Raw genomic sequence first — 15301 nt, forward strand, 5'->3', positions numbered from 1 at the left:
CCGGCCTCCCCGCCCCCTAGCCGCCGGGCTTCCGTTTCCCGGCAGCCCCCGCGGCCGCTGAAGGTGAGCGGCCGTCATGGCGTTCTCGGCGCCGGCGGCCTACCTGACGCACCAGCAGAAGGTGCTGCGGCTCTATAAGCGGGCGCTGCGCCACCTGGAGTCCTTCTGCGTCCACAGGTGGGAGGGGGCCCGGCGCGCGGGGGGTGACCCCGGGGAAGCCGACGGAGGCCGCGAGTCCCCAGGGAGCCGACGTCTCAAGGACTTCGGGGACGGAGGGGGAAGGCGGCCCCTCGGCCCCGCAGGCCCGGGTTCGAGGCCCCGCATCGTCGCCCCTGGGCTGCGAGACCTGGAAGAGCTGCTCTCTGGCCCGGGCCTCGGCTCTGTGCTAAGAACGCAGCCCTCGGCAGGGGGATCGCACCGGGCGGCCCGGCGCCTAAGGCCGCAGTTAGGCCTCCGGCGCTCGCTGAACAGTAGCCGCCTGTACGGCCTCGTCCCTGATATTAATATGCGCATTCTTCACAGTGTTATGGGCACGGCTTTCTTAGGTCTTCACAGCAACGCTGAGAGTTAGGGACTAGTTAGCCTTGTTTTGCCGGTGAGGAACTAGAGACAGAGAGTAGCTTGCTCAGGGCATTAGAGCTGGTACGCGGCCCGGCCAGGATTCCAGCTCAGGTGCCCGAGTGCGAGCAGCTCATCCTCGCAGCTTCCCGGGAGCTTCCTCCTCGTAGCTTCCTCCAGCCCTTGGCTAACTCCCCCATTCACTCCACCTCCCTCCGAGACTAGCCTTAGAGCGTAGTCTTGAGACAGATTATTTTCGTGGCCCAGGTGCAGTACAAGGTGAGGTGACAACCCAAATGTGCCTCCACTCCCTCATCAGAACCCGGAAACCTCATCCCAGGGGGAGAGCTTCTGGGGAAAACCTCAAAACATTGGAAAAGGTCTAGGCGAGGAGATAACATTTCTCATCTCCCCCAAATCCTTTTGGTTTAAGGGACAAGTACCGGTACTTCGCTTGTTTGATGCGAGCTCGCTTTGACGAACATAAGAATGAAAAGGACATGGTGAAGGCCACCCGGCTGCTGAGGGAGGCGGAGGAGGAGTTCTGGCACAACCAGCACCCTCAGCCGTACATCTTCCCCGACTCTCCCGGGGGCACCTCCTACGAGAGATACGAGTGTTACAAGGTGCGTGCGGCCAGCCTGCGGCTGGCTCCTCCCGTTCCAGAGTTACCCTTGTGGGGGCAGCTAGGTTTCCTTCCAGGTGCCATTAAGACTTTTCTTGCCCTGACCGGTTTGGCTCAGTGGATAGAGCGTCGGCCTGCGGACTGAAAGGTCCCAGGTTCGATTCCGGTCAAGGGCATGTACCTTGGTTGCGGGCACATCCCCAGTAGGGGGTGTGCAGGAGGCAGCTGATCGATGTTTCTAACTCTCTATCCCTCTCCCTTTTTCTCGGTAAAAAATCAATAAAATATATTTACCAAAAAAAAAAAAAGTTTTCTTTCCAAATTCAGCTTGTGGTATCCTTTTGGCAAAGGAGAATGCTAAATTACTTGGTAAATACCCCATTTTTGGACCTTAAGGTGAACCAGTCTGTATTGGGGTTTAGAATTTCTGAGAAATTCTAGATAATACTTCCAAAGAACATAAACCCACTGGATGTTTAGGGGGCACACGTAGGGAAGGGGTAATGCCAGTTCTTTCTGAACGGGCCGTGCTGTTTTTCAACCCCAGGCTGTTTTACTCAAAGGCATTCTCCCTGCTTATCTTCTGCTGCTCATTGCTTGCTTGGTGTCAAACGCCTGACACCTGGAGTGGAATAAAAATGCACCTGGAGTTTGTCTGTTGTGCAGGACCCGTCAGCGGCAGGTAGATGTGTCTTGTGCACTGACGCCATGACTTCCTCTCCTGACAGGTTCCTGAGTGGTGCTTAGATGACTGGCACCCTTCTGAGAAGGCAATGTATCCGGATTACTTTGCCAAGAGAGAGCAATGGAAGAAACTGCGGAGGGAAAGCTGGGAGCGAGAGGTGAGTCTCACCTGCATTTTACCGGGTGGCCTGGTCCACGGGGTCAGCACCTGGAAGGAGCTCAGGTTTTGTCCCACTGACGAGGTCTGGAGTCCAGTTATGACAGTTACTCTGGCCCCTTGCTTCTTAGATATACATTTCTCAGTTACATGGGACGCCGACACCCGTCTTCCAAATTGGTTACACTGTGTTTCCTTCTGGGTTTTCTGGTCTCTAATTTTGCTTTTCCCCTTCTCCTCCTCCTCAGTCCTTTGCCTTTCCTTCTTGCTATGCCCTGTTATCCCTTAACCTTACTCCCCAGCAGCGCCTTGGACCCTTTTCACGTCTGCTTCCCATTGTTCAAAGCTTAGTCTTGCTGTAGTGTGAAAGGTATATTGGAGAGGGTAAGGTGACGAGTGGAGAGACCAACTTGAGGTTATTGCAGTTTATTCAAAAGATTATGGCAGCCAGCACTAAGGTGCATGCAATGAATATGGAGGGAAGTAGATTCAGGAGATAGTTGGAGGGATCTAGAGATTGGATGTGGGGGAGTGGGGAGTGAGGGACAGTGAGGATCAAGAATGGTTTCCAGGTTATAAGCTTTAACGTCTGGAGTTTGCTGATGGTGTTTATTGAGATAGGAAAGGTGGGGTGTCGGGGCATTCTGATGCTCAGTTTTAAGTGTGTTAAATTTAAGAATCCTAAGACATTATGTGCAGATGTCAGAAGGTGACTGGATGTGGGAATCTGGATGTCAAAGGAGCTTGAAAGACACTTGTGAGCTAACAGTTGTTTTCAACATCAGGGGAGTAGATGAGTCTTGACCGGAGACTAGAAAAATAAAAGTGGCAGGAACTCCGCTGGTCGAGGTCAGGAAAAGGAGACGGAGGAGCACCCGGCAAGGGAGGGACAGCCAGGAGGGTGTGCCGCGGGTCCCAGAGAAAGTGCTTCAGGAAAGGCCAGGCCCGTCCTGTCTGCTGAAAGTTACTAAAAGGTGAAACAGAGTGAGGACTGGGAATAATGTGCAGAGTTTGGCTGCAGGAAGGGCATTAGTGGGCGTGGCCGGAGCCTTTTCTGGAGGTTTAGTCACCTGACAGTAGTGAGCAGAGTGAGGAAGAGAAGACAGGAGAGAGGATTCTTGAGAAGTTCTGCTGAGAATAGTAACGAGACCAAGGGATTATTTTCTAAGACGAGAGCTGATGGTGCGTAATTTGGAAGGAGGGAGAAGTTGTTAATGTTGAGGAGGGGTGGAAAGGTGGAGGGAGTTTCGAGAAGAGGTGTGGGACCCCAAGCATGCACGGAGGCCTGTCTCTGCATTGGCAACTGGAGGTGCAGTGATTCAGGGAGAGCAGGGGTGCACACTGCAGGCGATCACACGAACCCCCTCTCCCCTGCACAAACCTTCCTCCTCCTGCTGTTGTCTCTGCCACGTTGTTAAAAAGCACATGTGCTGGAGGCTCAGGTTAACCACATTCCAGGATGGATTTTTCTGGAGGAGCTTCATAAAGTCACTGATCTGGAAAGTGGGTCTCTGGGTTTCCTCCTTGTGAGGGCCGTGATCGTCTTGGAGATCCCTGAACTGGGGTAGTTGGTCAATATCAGGCATAACGGCATATTTTTCATGTGATTGTGTGTTGCTTCCTGTCCTGGTTGCTGTTGGGGGAGAGGGGCTTTAAAGTTAACATCCCTAATATACATGAATTGAGATTTCTTTTATTTTTGAGATTTTTTACTGGTGCTTTTGGAGAACACTTAGCTGAGACACAAAAATCCATTTTTGTTGGGGGAAAGTTTAGGTGGGGAGACCGTAACCAGGGGAACTGAAGTAGTTGTCATGGTTTGGGTTAATGAATAAGGTGGGCGGGAGAGTTTTTCTCAACTTTGCTGTTTTAAGAACGGGAAAAGCTTTGAGGACATCTTTTCTGAGTTAAGTGTGGGATCAAATAATGCAGGTATGAACAAACCCTTCAGTACTGAGGATCAGACAGCGTGCGATGTGACAGCAGGAACTAAGGTGACACTAACTGTACAGCCGGGCCCGTCCGTTCCGCTCCTTTTCTAACTGGTCCCTCCTCGACCCCTTCCAGGTTAAGCAGCTGCAGGCGGAAACCCCAGTTGGCGGTCCCATCACTGAAGCTTTGCCCCCTGCCCGAAAGGAAGGTGATTTGCCCCCACTGTGGTGGCATATTGTGACCAGGCCCCGGGAGCGGCCCACATAGAGACAGAGAGAGGAAGACACACCAGCAGTCCTGCTTGCAAGTGAAATAAGTTACAGAAAATATACACACTTGCCCTAATAAAAATAAAAGGTATGACTGATGTGTTCTGTGTGAGGAGTAACGGGATGCCAGGGGACTGCCGCCGTCTTACAGGTTCCATAGCAGTTGTGCATAGAAAAGTATGTGATGTGTCGTCAGTCAGATGTGTGCTTTTCTTCCCCATTAAGTCACACAGATAGCACATGTTCTTAATAAGGGACACCTGTAGCAGAACCAGGTACAAGGTTTACTCTGAAGATTGAGTCAGAGACTCTAGTTCAGGGGTGGGCAAACTTTTTGACTGGAGGGCCACAATGGGTTCTTAAACTGGACCGGAGGGCCGGAACAAAAGCATGGATGGAGTGTTTGTGTGAACTAATATAAATTCAAAGTAAACATCATTACATAAAAGGGTACGGTCCTTTTTTTTTTAGTTTTATTCATTTCAAACGGGCCAGATGCGGCCCGTGGGCCGTAGTTTGCCCACGGCTGCTCTAGTTGAAGCCTTAATTAGTGCTCGTGTCTGGAAGGAATGGAGGCTGAGAAGAGGTATGCTAATGTTAAGGACTTACACTACCGTCTTGGTTTTCTAAAGATTCTACTGATGGAATCTGTTTTGATTAAACACCTTTCTCTAAGAAGCACACATTCAGCAAATAAACCTGGAGTCTCAGGAGTGGAAGTTTGATGGGCAGGGCTAAAGGGTCCAATTTGGGATGAAACTCACTTGCTTTGGAGGCAGTTTTCCAGCTTTGCTTCCTCTACTGTAGCTTGGATTGCCTTCAGACTCAAAGGTAAGGGTACAGCAGAACTCTAACCCTTTGAAGAGGTTTCTTTCAATGGTAAAGCCAGCCATGGCCAATGGTGCTCACTGGTTAGATCATGGGCCCGTGCACTGAAGGGTCTAGGGTTCGAACCCCAGTCAAGAGCAGGTACCTAGGTTTCGAGTTTGTCCCCATCCCCCTAGCCCTACCTCCAGTTGGGGCACATGCAGGAAGCAACCAGGCGATGTGTCTGTCCCTGTCTCTCTCTCCCCCTCCCTCCCTTCCTTCCACACTCTGAAAAAGCAACGGAGAAAATATCCTTAGGTGAGGATTCACAAAAATAACAGGTCAACTGAACCCTTGCATTCTTGACAACTCGTTGGAACTGCATTCAAATAATTAGTTCAGGCAACTACTGTTCTTAGGGATCAAAATCATCACAAAAATAATGTTCTGTCAGTTTTCTAAGTAAGCTAAGCCTGAGTCAGTGCATCTTCTAACAGAGAAGACCAAGTGAATTTTAATAAGAGTTGAAATACAGGACTTTTTTTTTCTAGTGGTTCTTTATTTATAATGTAGGCTGAAGCAATTGTTACAAGATAGAAGGGAAACACATTACACAATTGTTATTTATACAAGTTTAGAACAAAAAACTGCACAGGGAGAGGTCAACTCTCAGTACAAACTAGCAACTAAACCACAATAATTTACCTTTAGAAACGATTTCTTTATTTGTAGCTGTGACACTGCTTTTACAATATGCAAAAACACAAACAGGACTACCCAAGGTGTTTTGTCACATTCTTTCTACAGTAAATTTGGCAACATTTTATATTAAATTTCTTCAGATTATACTAACGTTTAAAAACTAAACAAGTGAAAAGCTGTACCGAGGTACAGTTACATCCATTTATTTCAAAGGTTTAAAATACCACTCTTACCTATTGTAATTACCTTGCAGTGATTTCTGCTTTTGCAAAAACCATCTCAAGCATCATATGCACAGTGCATCAGCTACTTGTTAGTCCTCGAGATTGGTGGGCTAAACCACAGGCACTACTGTTGCTTAAATTCTGTAAAAGGAGCTTGTTTTTCAAAGAAAAAAAAGCTTAAATAGTTTCTAATAATCATGCCTTTGCTTTAAAGCCATAACATAAAATGTCCTTGAGCAATCACAGCAGTGTTAAATGTTAATATATAGAATTAATGACTATACAGGTACGTTACTCTCACATCCAATGCAGTTATGTATTAAAGCATAAGATTATGTCATTGAAGATAGGAGCCAACAGGAACCTGCAGGGTGTGTGGGACCCACCACGCCCCTATCATCCCTTGACAGGTCCAGTCACAAAGGGGCATTGGCAGCTGAGCCAGCTACTAGGAATTGCTTGCTTTTTCATGTTTACATTCTCCAAACATGAACCCTCTAAATCTACAAGTCCCTGTTGGCTTTAGGGGATGGGCAGTGTAACAAATTCAACTTTCACTTAAAGAAGAAAAGACATAAATCCATTCCAAAAAACATTACCTAGAATACAAAAAGGGACAGTCTAGTGGTCAGATTCCGAGTGACAATAAATAAATCCTCCTCTCTTCATTGTTTAGCATGAAGCCAATTAAGAAAAACAAGCCCCCGGATTGGTAAACACATTGGCAAGTTGCTGGACACTAAGCTGGTTACTCTTGTTAAATCTGCTCAAGTTATTTCAAAATATTTGGGCTTTCAATGCACCCAGCCTGCTGGGCACAGTTAAGTAAAAGGCATTTGCTTTATCTAAGAATTCCCTGCTATCATGTTTAAATGTTTTCACATTTTGAAACTGCCTTACCCTTTTGGATGCATCTGGATTCGATGAAAATGGGTATAACAGACGAGTAACTAATGGGGGATAAATTCTATGTCTACCCGGTGGTGGCAGCATGCACAGGATTGGAGGTGGGTGCTGTGTGCAGTCAGGAGGAATGGGAGAAAGGAAGTCCTTAAACACCTTACAGAAACAAACACCGCAGTCCAGTATGGCTTATTCGGATGCATTAACCATGAAGCTACTAGAAATTCAACCTACGAGGCTACTCTTAAATGTGACAGGTCGGCTATGTTGACAGTGCCCCTCCCATGGCCCTCCCCCCAATCCCAACAGTCTACCCTCCAGATTCATTTCACTCTGAATAGTGCTCATCAACTCTTACTACTGCTTTGCTCATTCAGAACATCATGTATTTAAGTGAAGAGTTTACCTCTTACCTTTTTGTTTGTACATTAAAATAACTTGAATTTGCTTCTAAGCCAGACTTCTACAATGCATCTACAAAAGCTTGCAGGAAAAGAAAAAGAAAAAGATACCCCTTTTTTTTTCTGAAATTAACTACTTCGTGGTTCCCCTGCCCTGAGCCCTCCCCCCCTTATGCATTTAAAATTTTACAAAGACTTATAAAAAAGTTAAGTGGAATTTGGCACCTTCAGAAAAATCAAAAGGGAAACTAATTTTAAATGTGCAGAAAGTAAGTTGTCGATATTTACAAATTAAAAGATCAAGATTATGTCAGTTACATATGTTGCTTTTAATTCTTATCTAAAGGTGTGGAGTACTTTCAAAAGAGCTGTATTCTGAGTTGCCTACAAAATCTTTTGTTGGATTATAGATTGGAATGGATAAGACAAATTAGGTTTTATTAAACAGTCATTCCCCACTGGCAGCATTTCTCGTGAGCCTACGAGAAGCGAGGGGCCGAGCGGTCATTTGTCATGGTCTTCTTCAGTTTCACGCCCCTTCGGATGGCGTTCAGCATGTCTTCTCCTTGTGGGGCATCCCTGGGGCTCAGGTCTGCGGGCTCGCTCTCTGGAGCCCGGCCCGGGGAGGCAGTGGCACTGGAGGGATCCCTCTCCTGGTCTTCGGCCTCGCTCTCTGGGATCGCCTGTCTGTGCTCCTCAGGGATACTTGGCTTCGGGCCTGGAAGGGGAGGGTTGACGGAGGCTTGGCCGCTCCACAGTGAGGACGGCATGCTGGTGACCCCCTGGGGGCCCTCACCCACAGAGGGCGACTCGGGGCTGTGCTCACCCCGCTCCTCTGGCCCATCCGGAGGGGCTGGCAACACCCCAGGGAGGTCTGGGACGGTTGGGGTCTTCACGGGGATCACGGGTGTCTTGATGGGGATGGGACCGGCTCCGATGGTCCCCCGGCGGACAGAAGGCTTGGTGGAAGGGGTCCGTCGGATGGTTGCAACCCCTGGGGTGACCATGGCAGGTCCGAGGGTGGTGGGGAGGCCAGCAGTGGAGGCCGGGCGCTTGGCTTGGAACATCCGTCGGTAGGACTGGCTGATGTCGCTGTTCCTCGGGATGGTGGAGGATTTGTCAAACTCCTGCTGCTGGTCTGCCTCCTGGTCACCACTTACCGAGAAATAATCGTAATCTGAAACTGATGATAGGATTCGATTAGAAACCTCCAAGGCAGCGGCTCTGCTTTCTGATTCTTCTGTGTTGGGAGAACAAAAGGCACAAGAGGCAAGGTGCTTAGCCACGGTCTCACCCACGCCTCCCCAGGCTTCTGTCGTCCTTAGGAACCGGGCGAGTGAGCAGTCCTCGGCGGGACCTTCCTGCTGTTCCCTGATGTACCCCGGGCGCCTAGCACTGCTGGCGTGGAAGGCACGCACTCCCAGATGGTGGAGAGGCGACATGGAAAACGGCCAGGCTGAGGCACAGCTCCCCGAGCATCTCTAAGGAATGAGGCGGCGGAGAGATTCCCCACGCCCTCCAGTCCAGATCTCAATGCGAGCCACAGCCCCAAACAGACTACCTCAGACCCTGCTATCTCCCTCAACTAACTCCTTAAAAGGGCGAGCCCTATGAAGGAGATGGAGGTATGGGCAATGAATCCCTGAAGACAGGTACACATGGGTTCCATCAATAAGTTCCATTTCCTAAAAAATGGTATCAGAGGGGACGGGAAGCTCACAGATTTCTGAATGGTAACACTTGCCATTGTGGACCATATGAACTCAGGGGTGCTGTGTACTACAGGGTATTTACAGCACCCCAGCCAGCTAGCACCCCCTCCATATTGACAGCCAAAAATGTCACCAGACGTTGCACATGTCCCTTGGGCAGCAAATCCCTTTGATGGACTGCAAACAGGGTCAGCTATCACAGACCCATTCCAGCTGCTATGCTGTTGGCTTGCGAGTGTCGTAGGGAGGGGGTGAGGGAGGCATGGTGGAGAGGATTTGGCTGGAACAGGTTCAGAGTTTGGGCTTCGGACTCTCATAGACCTTAGGTTCAGACTCTAGCTCTGCTGCGTACTGCATGAATTTGGGGAAGTTACGCAGGCTCAGTTTCCATGTATGTAAAATGGGGTAAAAAGACGTATTATATAAGCGGCTGAGAACATTAAATGGGAAAATGAAGTGCTGAAACACAAATGATGTTCTCCTTAACAGCGTCCGGCTGAGTTCCCATTGAGAACTACCCTGCACCCTGCAGGTGAAAACGAGCTGCAACAGCCCGTCACTGTGGTAGTGGCCCCGCCAGGCAGGCCAGCTCCCCAGGCCCTTCCAAGGGGAAGGTGGTTCGCAGGACTCCCGCCCTCTGCGTCCGCCCGGGGAGGACCTCCCTTTTCCTCCGGGTCCTGCCCGGGAGCCCAGCTGCCTGGTACCTTGGGAGGGAATGGTGTCCTCTGAGCAGCACGGGGTGGTGGTCTGGGTGCTGTAGCCACTGGAGCACTGCAGCGAGTCCCGGCTGCTCCTCTGGGTGTCCAGCTGGAGGCCCCGCGACAGGGCCAGGGCCAGTTCCTCACAAGCCTCCATCTCCTCGCCAGGCTGCAGGGTGCAGGAGAGACAGACAAGCCACAGAGCCGTGACTCCCCTGTCTGCTGTCCCCAGGGCCCTTCCGCACCCCCCCGAGTGGGGACCAGGTGTTAGTCCTCGTCTGCTCCTGGGAACACCGCCTGTCTGTGGGCCCAGGAACAGGAACTTGCTTGGGCCCTACCCAGGCTCTAGAGATTTTGACAAGTCTGATTCCCACACAGGCTTTCCCCTGGGAGCCTCATGAAAACTGGAGAGCAGGGAGCGGGGAGGGGCTCAGCTCCCTCAGCTGCGAGGTCCCCAATGCTGGTCAGCGTCTGGCCACCGGCCAGGTCTAGAGGGGCCCGCCCAGCGAGAGAGGACGAAGCCTCACCCTGGTGGCAGCGGATACGGTCATGCTCCGTGGTCTCTGAGCCTCCTCGGCAGCTGCAGGCGGGCCACCCGCGGCGGCGGGTCCTCCTCCGCTGGGGTCCTGCTCCCGCTTCTCTTTGCGGCGCTGTAGGGTGTTCACCAGAGGCTGGTCATAAGGCCCTGGCTTGGCCCAGTCCTACGCAGAACAGTGTGGTCAGGCACCAGGGCCTCGCTTCCGGGTGCGGGCTGCGGACCTTCCAGACAGCTGCCCACAGAAGGCATCTGGTCCCCTTGGGGGAAGCTCAGACTGGTCAGCAGGCCCCTTCTCTTCCCTCCCCTGGCTCTAAAGGGAGTGGAACACCCTTCGGGGACCCCCTGGTCACCTCCCGTTTCCTCACATCTGCTCAAAGATTAAAAATCCTCAACAACCGGACAAGTGGCCTGTGGGAGACTCCACTACAGCTACCAGCTGTCTAGGTGTCTGAAGGCACCAGCCAGGGGCCAGTCCAGTCCCTGATGACTGCGCTCGAGCGGAGCGGCCACCAGGGGGCGCTGAGGGAACTGCAGCCACTCCCCCGAAGGCTGACCCTCCACTAGGAAGGCTGGGTCCCAAAAGGCACTTCAGGATGTGTCCTGCGGCCCTCACAGCTGGGAGGTTAGGAGTCTGAGGGGTCCACATCACGTGTGAGGGGTGAAGTGAAGACCTGCTCAAAATTAGGGACCTCCTCTCAAAATAAAGCAGAACACCCTGGGGCATCTGCTGCCCGTTGGCTTTTACACTGAAGCACACGTTTTCATATAAACAGCGGAGACTAAGGTTAAGTCCGTGTGCACTCTGACGATGTTATTACCATGTCCAGTAAGGGCCTGGGGGAAAGTCTGGGGAGCGTGGCCGTGGGGGACCCTCCCGGCCGGTAACGGGCTCTCAGGTGGCCCCGGAGGCCGGACTGGGACTTGGGACTTGGAACTGACACCTCTGCAGGTCACATCTGTGTCTACTACCCGATGGGGTTAGCTCGTGTTTAGTAACAGGAGCCTCTCCAATCTCCGCTCCTGGTGGACTTGTCTTAACTCCAAGCTGCCTGCCGTTCTCTGGCTCTCCCGGTGGGAATGGCCTTGGGGAGAGGTGTTATGGGGAAGAAGGCAGAGTGTGAAAGGAAGGGGGAGAGGGGAAACCAGGGTGAGGTTGGGGGGACAGGAGGAGGTGAGCACAGAGGCCATGAGAGAGGAAAGGAGGGGGGGGGGGAGGGAGGAGAGACACAAACCTTCCAGCTAGGGATCTGAGATGACGGGAACATGCCGGGCCCAATGGTGTAATAATGATTGTAGTCTGGAAGGTGGACAGAGGTGACCCGAGGGAGCAGGCGGGAGGCAGGCGGGCAATGGGGGAAAAGGCTTGCCCCCACGGGCCCCACATGGGACTCACTTGATAAGCTATAGTGAGTAAACCCGTTAGACAACTGAAAACGAAACAAAAAAGGGGGGGGGAGGAAAAAAATTAATATAACAGGATGAGTGTGGAGATACAAGATGGCATTGACATTCAATGAGAGGAAGCCCTGGACTTCTGTTGACAAACACAGGCCTGGCGCTCAGGGTGAGCCAGGACGTAGGGAGGAGCGGGTGCAGAGCGCACGTCCGTTTCCCCGACGCCGGGCCGGGATCGGTGGAGGAAGTGCTGCCCCGCTATCGGAGGGCAGTGGGGAACTGACCGTGTCCCTCTGTGGCGCTCTCAATGGTTTTTGAGTATTTAACTCACACAACATCCCTTCGTAGTGCTCATCTCATCTGGCAAACTTACAAACCCTAAAGTGTCCTCCACTGAACCTGTTCGCTGTAGGTTTCTGACATCATCACACTGTTCAGAAGCAGATGCCAAGTCGGGGTGAGCAGGGGGTGGTTTGCGAACTAAAAGGCAGGAAAGCACATGGCCCCTGACGCGGTGAAATGTCACGCCCAGGGGTGAGGTGGCCAGGAGGTCGGACAGGCGGGGTGGGAAGCTGGGGAGGGCGGGGGATGAGCACACGCGCTCTGGGACGAAGCCTTCACACCTCCGCGTTCCCCATAGCCCGACTCGCCCTCGGGACGGCCTCACGGTCCTTGTTTAGGAGCCAGACACCCTCAGGAGAAAGCCCTCAGCCTCATCCCGTCCCCAAGCTCTCGGTGTCAATCCTGAGTGTCCAGGTTCCTGCGCCTGTGGCATGAGCAGCGGGCGGGGGGCGGGGGGGGGGGCCGTGGCGGCGGACCCCGGTCGGTCACCTTCTCTGTGGAGGCCCAGGCGCCCATGGTGGAGCCTGAGCTGACCGAGGTGGGCGAGCTGCACTCGCTGACTGACTGGCAGGTTTCGGAGGCTTCCGAGGAGGCCGAGCTGGACGAGTTCTGCAGCCGGGGAGGGACCACACGAGGGGACCCACAGAATCCAGGCCACACGCCACCAAAAAGTAACGGTGAGTAAAAATAAAACAGATGGGGGCGGGGAAGAGCACGCGGAGAGAGACAGACACACAGGAGAGGAAGGGTGAGAGAGCAGAGCGTTAGGGTTATTCCTTCCCCGGCTGCACCCACAGGCCGTCAAGCCCTTGAGAAGCGTGAGACCCCAAGTCCGGACGCAGACTGTAAGCGCCCTGGACCCCGACTTGCGTGTCTAGTCCTGAACCGGCACATGGCAGGTGCTCGAACCGCTGAATGGACGAGGGACAACGACCATCTCCTCTCCTCCATGTGCACTGGGCCCCCTGGGAGTGCACTGAGCCCACCCAGGGATCTGCTTTAGGTGTTTTCACTGTTAGCTGCCAGCTCTGGCCATTTGCTTAAATAAGCCCCGGCCCCCCCGCCAGGGCGCCTCAGTGGTTTATTGCTGACTATGAACCAGGAGGTCACAGGGCACATTTCCCATCAGGGCACAGATGCCTGGGTTTCAGGCTTGATCCCCAGTAGGGGGCGTGCAGGAGGCAGCTGATCGATGATTCTCATTATTGATGTTTTTCTCTCTCCCCCTCTGGGGAGCACAATCGCGCTCCTCCTGCAGTGTCACTATTAGATGCTAGTAGTTCACGCTTTATGTGGGAAAAAAATTTAAAAACCTGAACTCAAAATGCCTTGGCAATTTTAGCGTAGTTCCTAGGATATTGGTTGGCACTCAAAGGGTTAAAGGAAATCAATACAAACACAAATAAATAAGCCAGCGAGCCCAGCCCCACTGGGACCTACTACTTTCCCAGAAGTGCTCCTGTATTCACTGTCTAGGAGGTAGGACTCGTGTTTCTGTCACCCCTCCCACCGGCCAAGGAAAGGTTCCTGCACAGGGACAGAGCAGTAGTGTTCCCCTCCTGCAAAGGCAAGGGGCCCAGAAGACACCCCGCATGTGTGGGGCTCCATGCAGCCGAAGCCACTCCCGAGCTCCATTTCGGGTGAGCAGTCGGGACCAGAGTCTGAAGGTTTGGATTTAAGTGACATTTCTGCCACTTGTCAGCCAAGGAATCATGGGCTTGATCTTTCTAAACCTGTTTTCATCCTTAGAGTGGGGATCAGCAGTATCTAACAGATAAGACAAAGCGAGGGTTTATACCTGTGTGTCTATGCACAGCGCTTACCCAGGTGCAGAGAGTCAGTCACCATGGGGACGCACCAGGACTGTCTATCTTGGTTCCTCTGATTCCAGCGTGTGCGGCTTGGACAAGGCCAGTGAACCCCAGGGCTGCAGGTCATGCAGCTTTTGATTTCTGATTTTTCCTAAAGAACCTCCTGTTTTGATAGCCTCAGCGGCCCTAGGACCAGACCCTCACCACCAGCACGGGCCCACTCCTGGGCGCACGGGTGAAGGGACACTTAAAGAGCAGAGCTGAGGAAAGTGCGAGAACTCATGTCTCTCACTCGGCATTTGTGTCTGCCGGGGGGTGGGGTGGGGGGGGGGGCTGAGCTGTGCTCCTCCCTCCCTCCCCAAGGAAGACAGTATTACTGCCCTCAGGACACTGCAGCCTCTGGCCTGTGATTTGCGCCATTCCCTTTATTCCCCCGCTACCTTATAATGATAAGGAGCAGTAGAGCCTTTTTTGAAAAATAGATTTTTCTAGTAAATTCTGCAGCGCCCTGAGGAAAGGCCCTACAGCTGCTGGCCCCCATACCTCGGGCACCGGCTCCGAGGTTTAAGTGAGTCCCACACGCCACCTCTGCCTCTCCGAGCGCCCCTGCGCCCCACACCTGCCCCCCTTTCTTTAGAAGCGGGTGCCAGTGCGCAAGACGGGGTTAGTTTGTCAGTTGATTAAAAACACAAAGAATTAAGCAGCACAACGAAGAGCCTTGGAGGAATTGCGAAATCCTGCTTTCCTTCCAGTCGTTCGCGCTGCGTGGGAGACACGTGGACACCTTCGCGACCAGGCCCCACCCAGTCCGACAAGCGCATGGGAACCTGGAGCTGCAGCTCTCGGCCCCGAGCGTTTGTTTGAAACCGAGTCTCTCTCCCAGGAGGACAGGCCGGGTCTCCTGGGTCAGTGGGAAGCTACCTGCCCAGGGAGCGAGGAGCCAGGGGCTGGGGTCACCATGTCCAACGGGCAGGCAGTCCCCACGCACGCAGCGGCTTCCTCCTCACAAAGGGCCCCCCACGCACCCTCCCGGGGGCGCCCCCAGGCTGAGGTGGAGCAGGCGGTAGAAGCCTTTTCCCAGGTCTCAGGTCTGCGACCTGCAGGACAGTAACTGCGATCGGGCAGGTCACCCACAGCCCCGAGCCTCCGTGTCCACAAAACGGGGGTCATGGCAGCCTACATGTTGCTGGAAGGACTACGCGGCAAACCCGTGCGGGAGGGCGCCTGGCCGCCGAGATGGCCAGTGACTGTCGGGCAAACGGGAACTTGGGCAAACAAGTCAAGCATGTGAGGTCCTGAGTCCACAGGGTCTTGGACCGAAGGCTGCGTATGGGGCAGCTCAACACGGACAGGACGGGCGAACCCACCATGCCCGGCCGATGGCGCGGCGGGCACTGGGCCCTCCCACTTCCTGGTCTCCGTGTCGTGCCGCTTACTGTGAGGCCAGACACGGGCACCAGGAGGAGGGGGCGGGGGGCAGGCGGGTGTGGCGATGCCTGCCCAGCTCCTGCCCGCTGCTCCGGGGGACCCCGGCTGGGCTGGG

At 53.2% G+C, this 15301-nt stretch overlaps 2 protein-coding genes across 6 annotated transcripts in view; one reads left to right on the forward strand and one right to left on the reverse strand.

Annotated features, from left to right (window-relative positions):
• Positions 1-39: 39 nt before the first annotated feature.
• On the forward strand, positions 40-4319 carry NDUFB9 (NADH:ubiquinone oxidoreductase subunit B9). The gene is made up of 4 exons (XM_081111428.1): positions 40-177; positions 992-1184; positions 1912-2025; positions 4092-4319. Exons 1-4 carry the CDS (start codon positions 77-79, stop codon positions 4221-4223), a joined length of 540 nt encoding a protein of 179 aa, XP_080967554.1. The 5' UTR covers positions 40-76; the 3' UTR covers positions 4224-4319.
• A 1251-nt stretch (positions 4320-5570) lies between these two features.
• MTSS1 (MTSS I-BAR domain containing 1) overlaps positions 5571-15301 on the reverse strand; it is a 134969-nt gene continuing 125238 nt past the window's right edge. The window contains exons 11-15 of one of the 5 annotated variants that reach the window (XM_081111427.1): positions 12437-12556; positions 11443-11637; positions 10200-10373; positions 9679-9841; positions 5580-8445 (exon numbers count right to left, since the gene is read on the reverse strand). In XM_081111427.1, the coding sequence (XP_080967553.1) occupies positions 7742-8445; positions 9679-9841; positions 10200-10373; positions 11443-11637; positions 12437-12556 (1356 nt within the window). In that variant the 3' untranslated portion in view covers positions 5580-7741. Of the gene's footprint in view, positions 8503-9678; positions 9842-10199; positions 10374-11442; positions 11638-12436; positions 12557-15301 lie in introns of all 5 variants that reach the window. The other 4 variants (XM_081111426.1, XM_081111423.1, XM_081111425.1 and 1 more) reach the window with 4 other exon arrangements.

This window comes from Myotis nattereri (assembly GCF_964212035.1).
Source record: "Myotis nattereri genome assembly, chromosome: 17".
Classification (NCBI taxonomy): domain Eukaryota; kingdom Metazoa; phylum Chordata; class Mammalia; order Chiroptera; family Vespertilionidae; genus Myotis; species Myotis nattereri.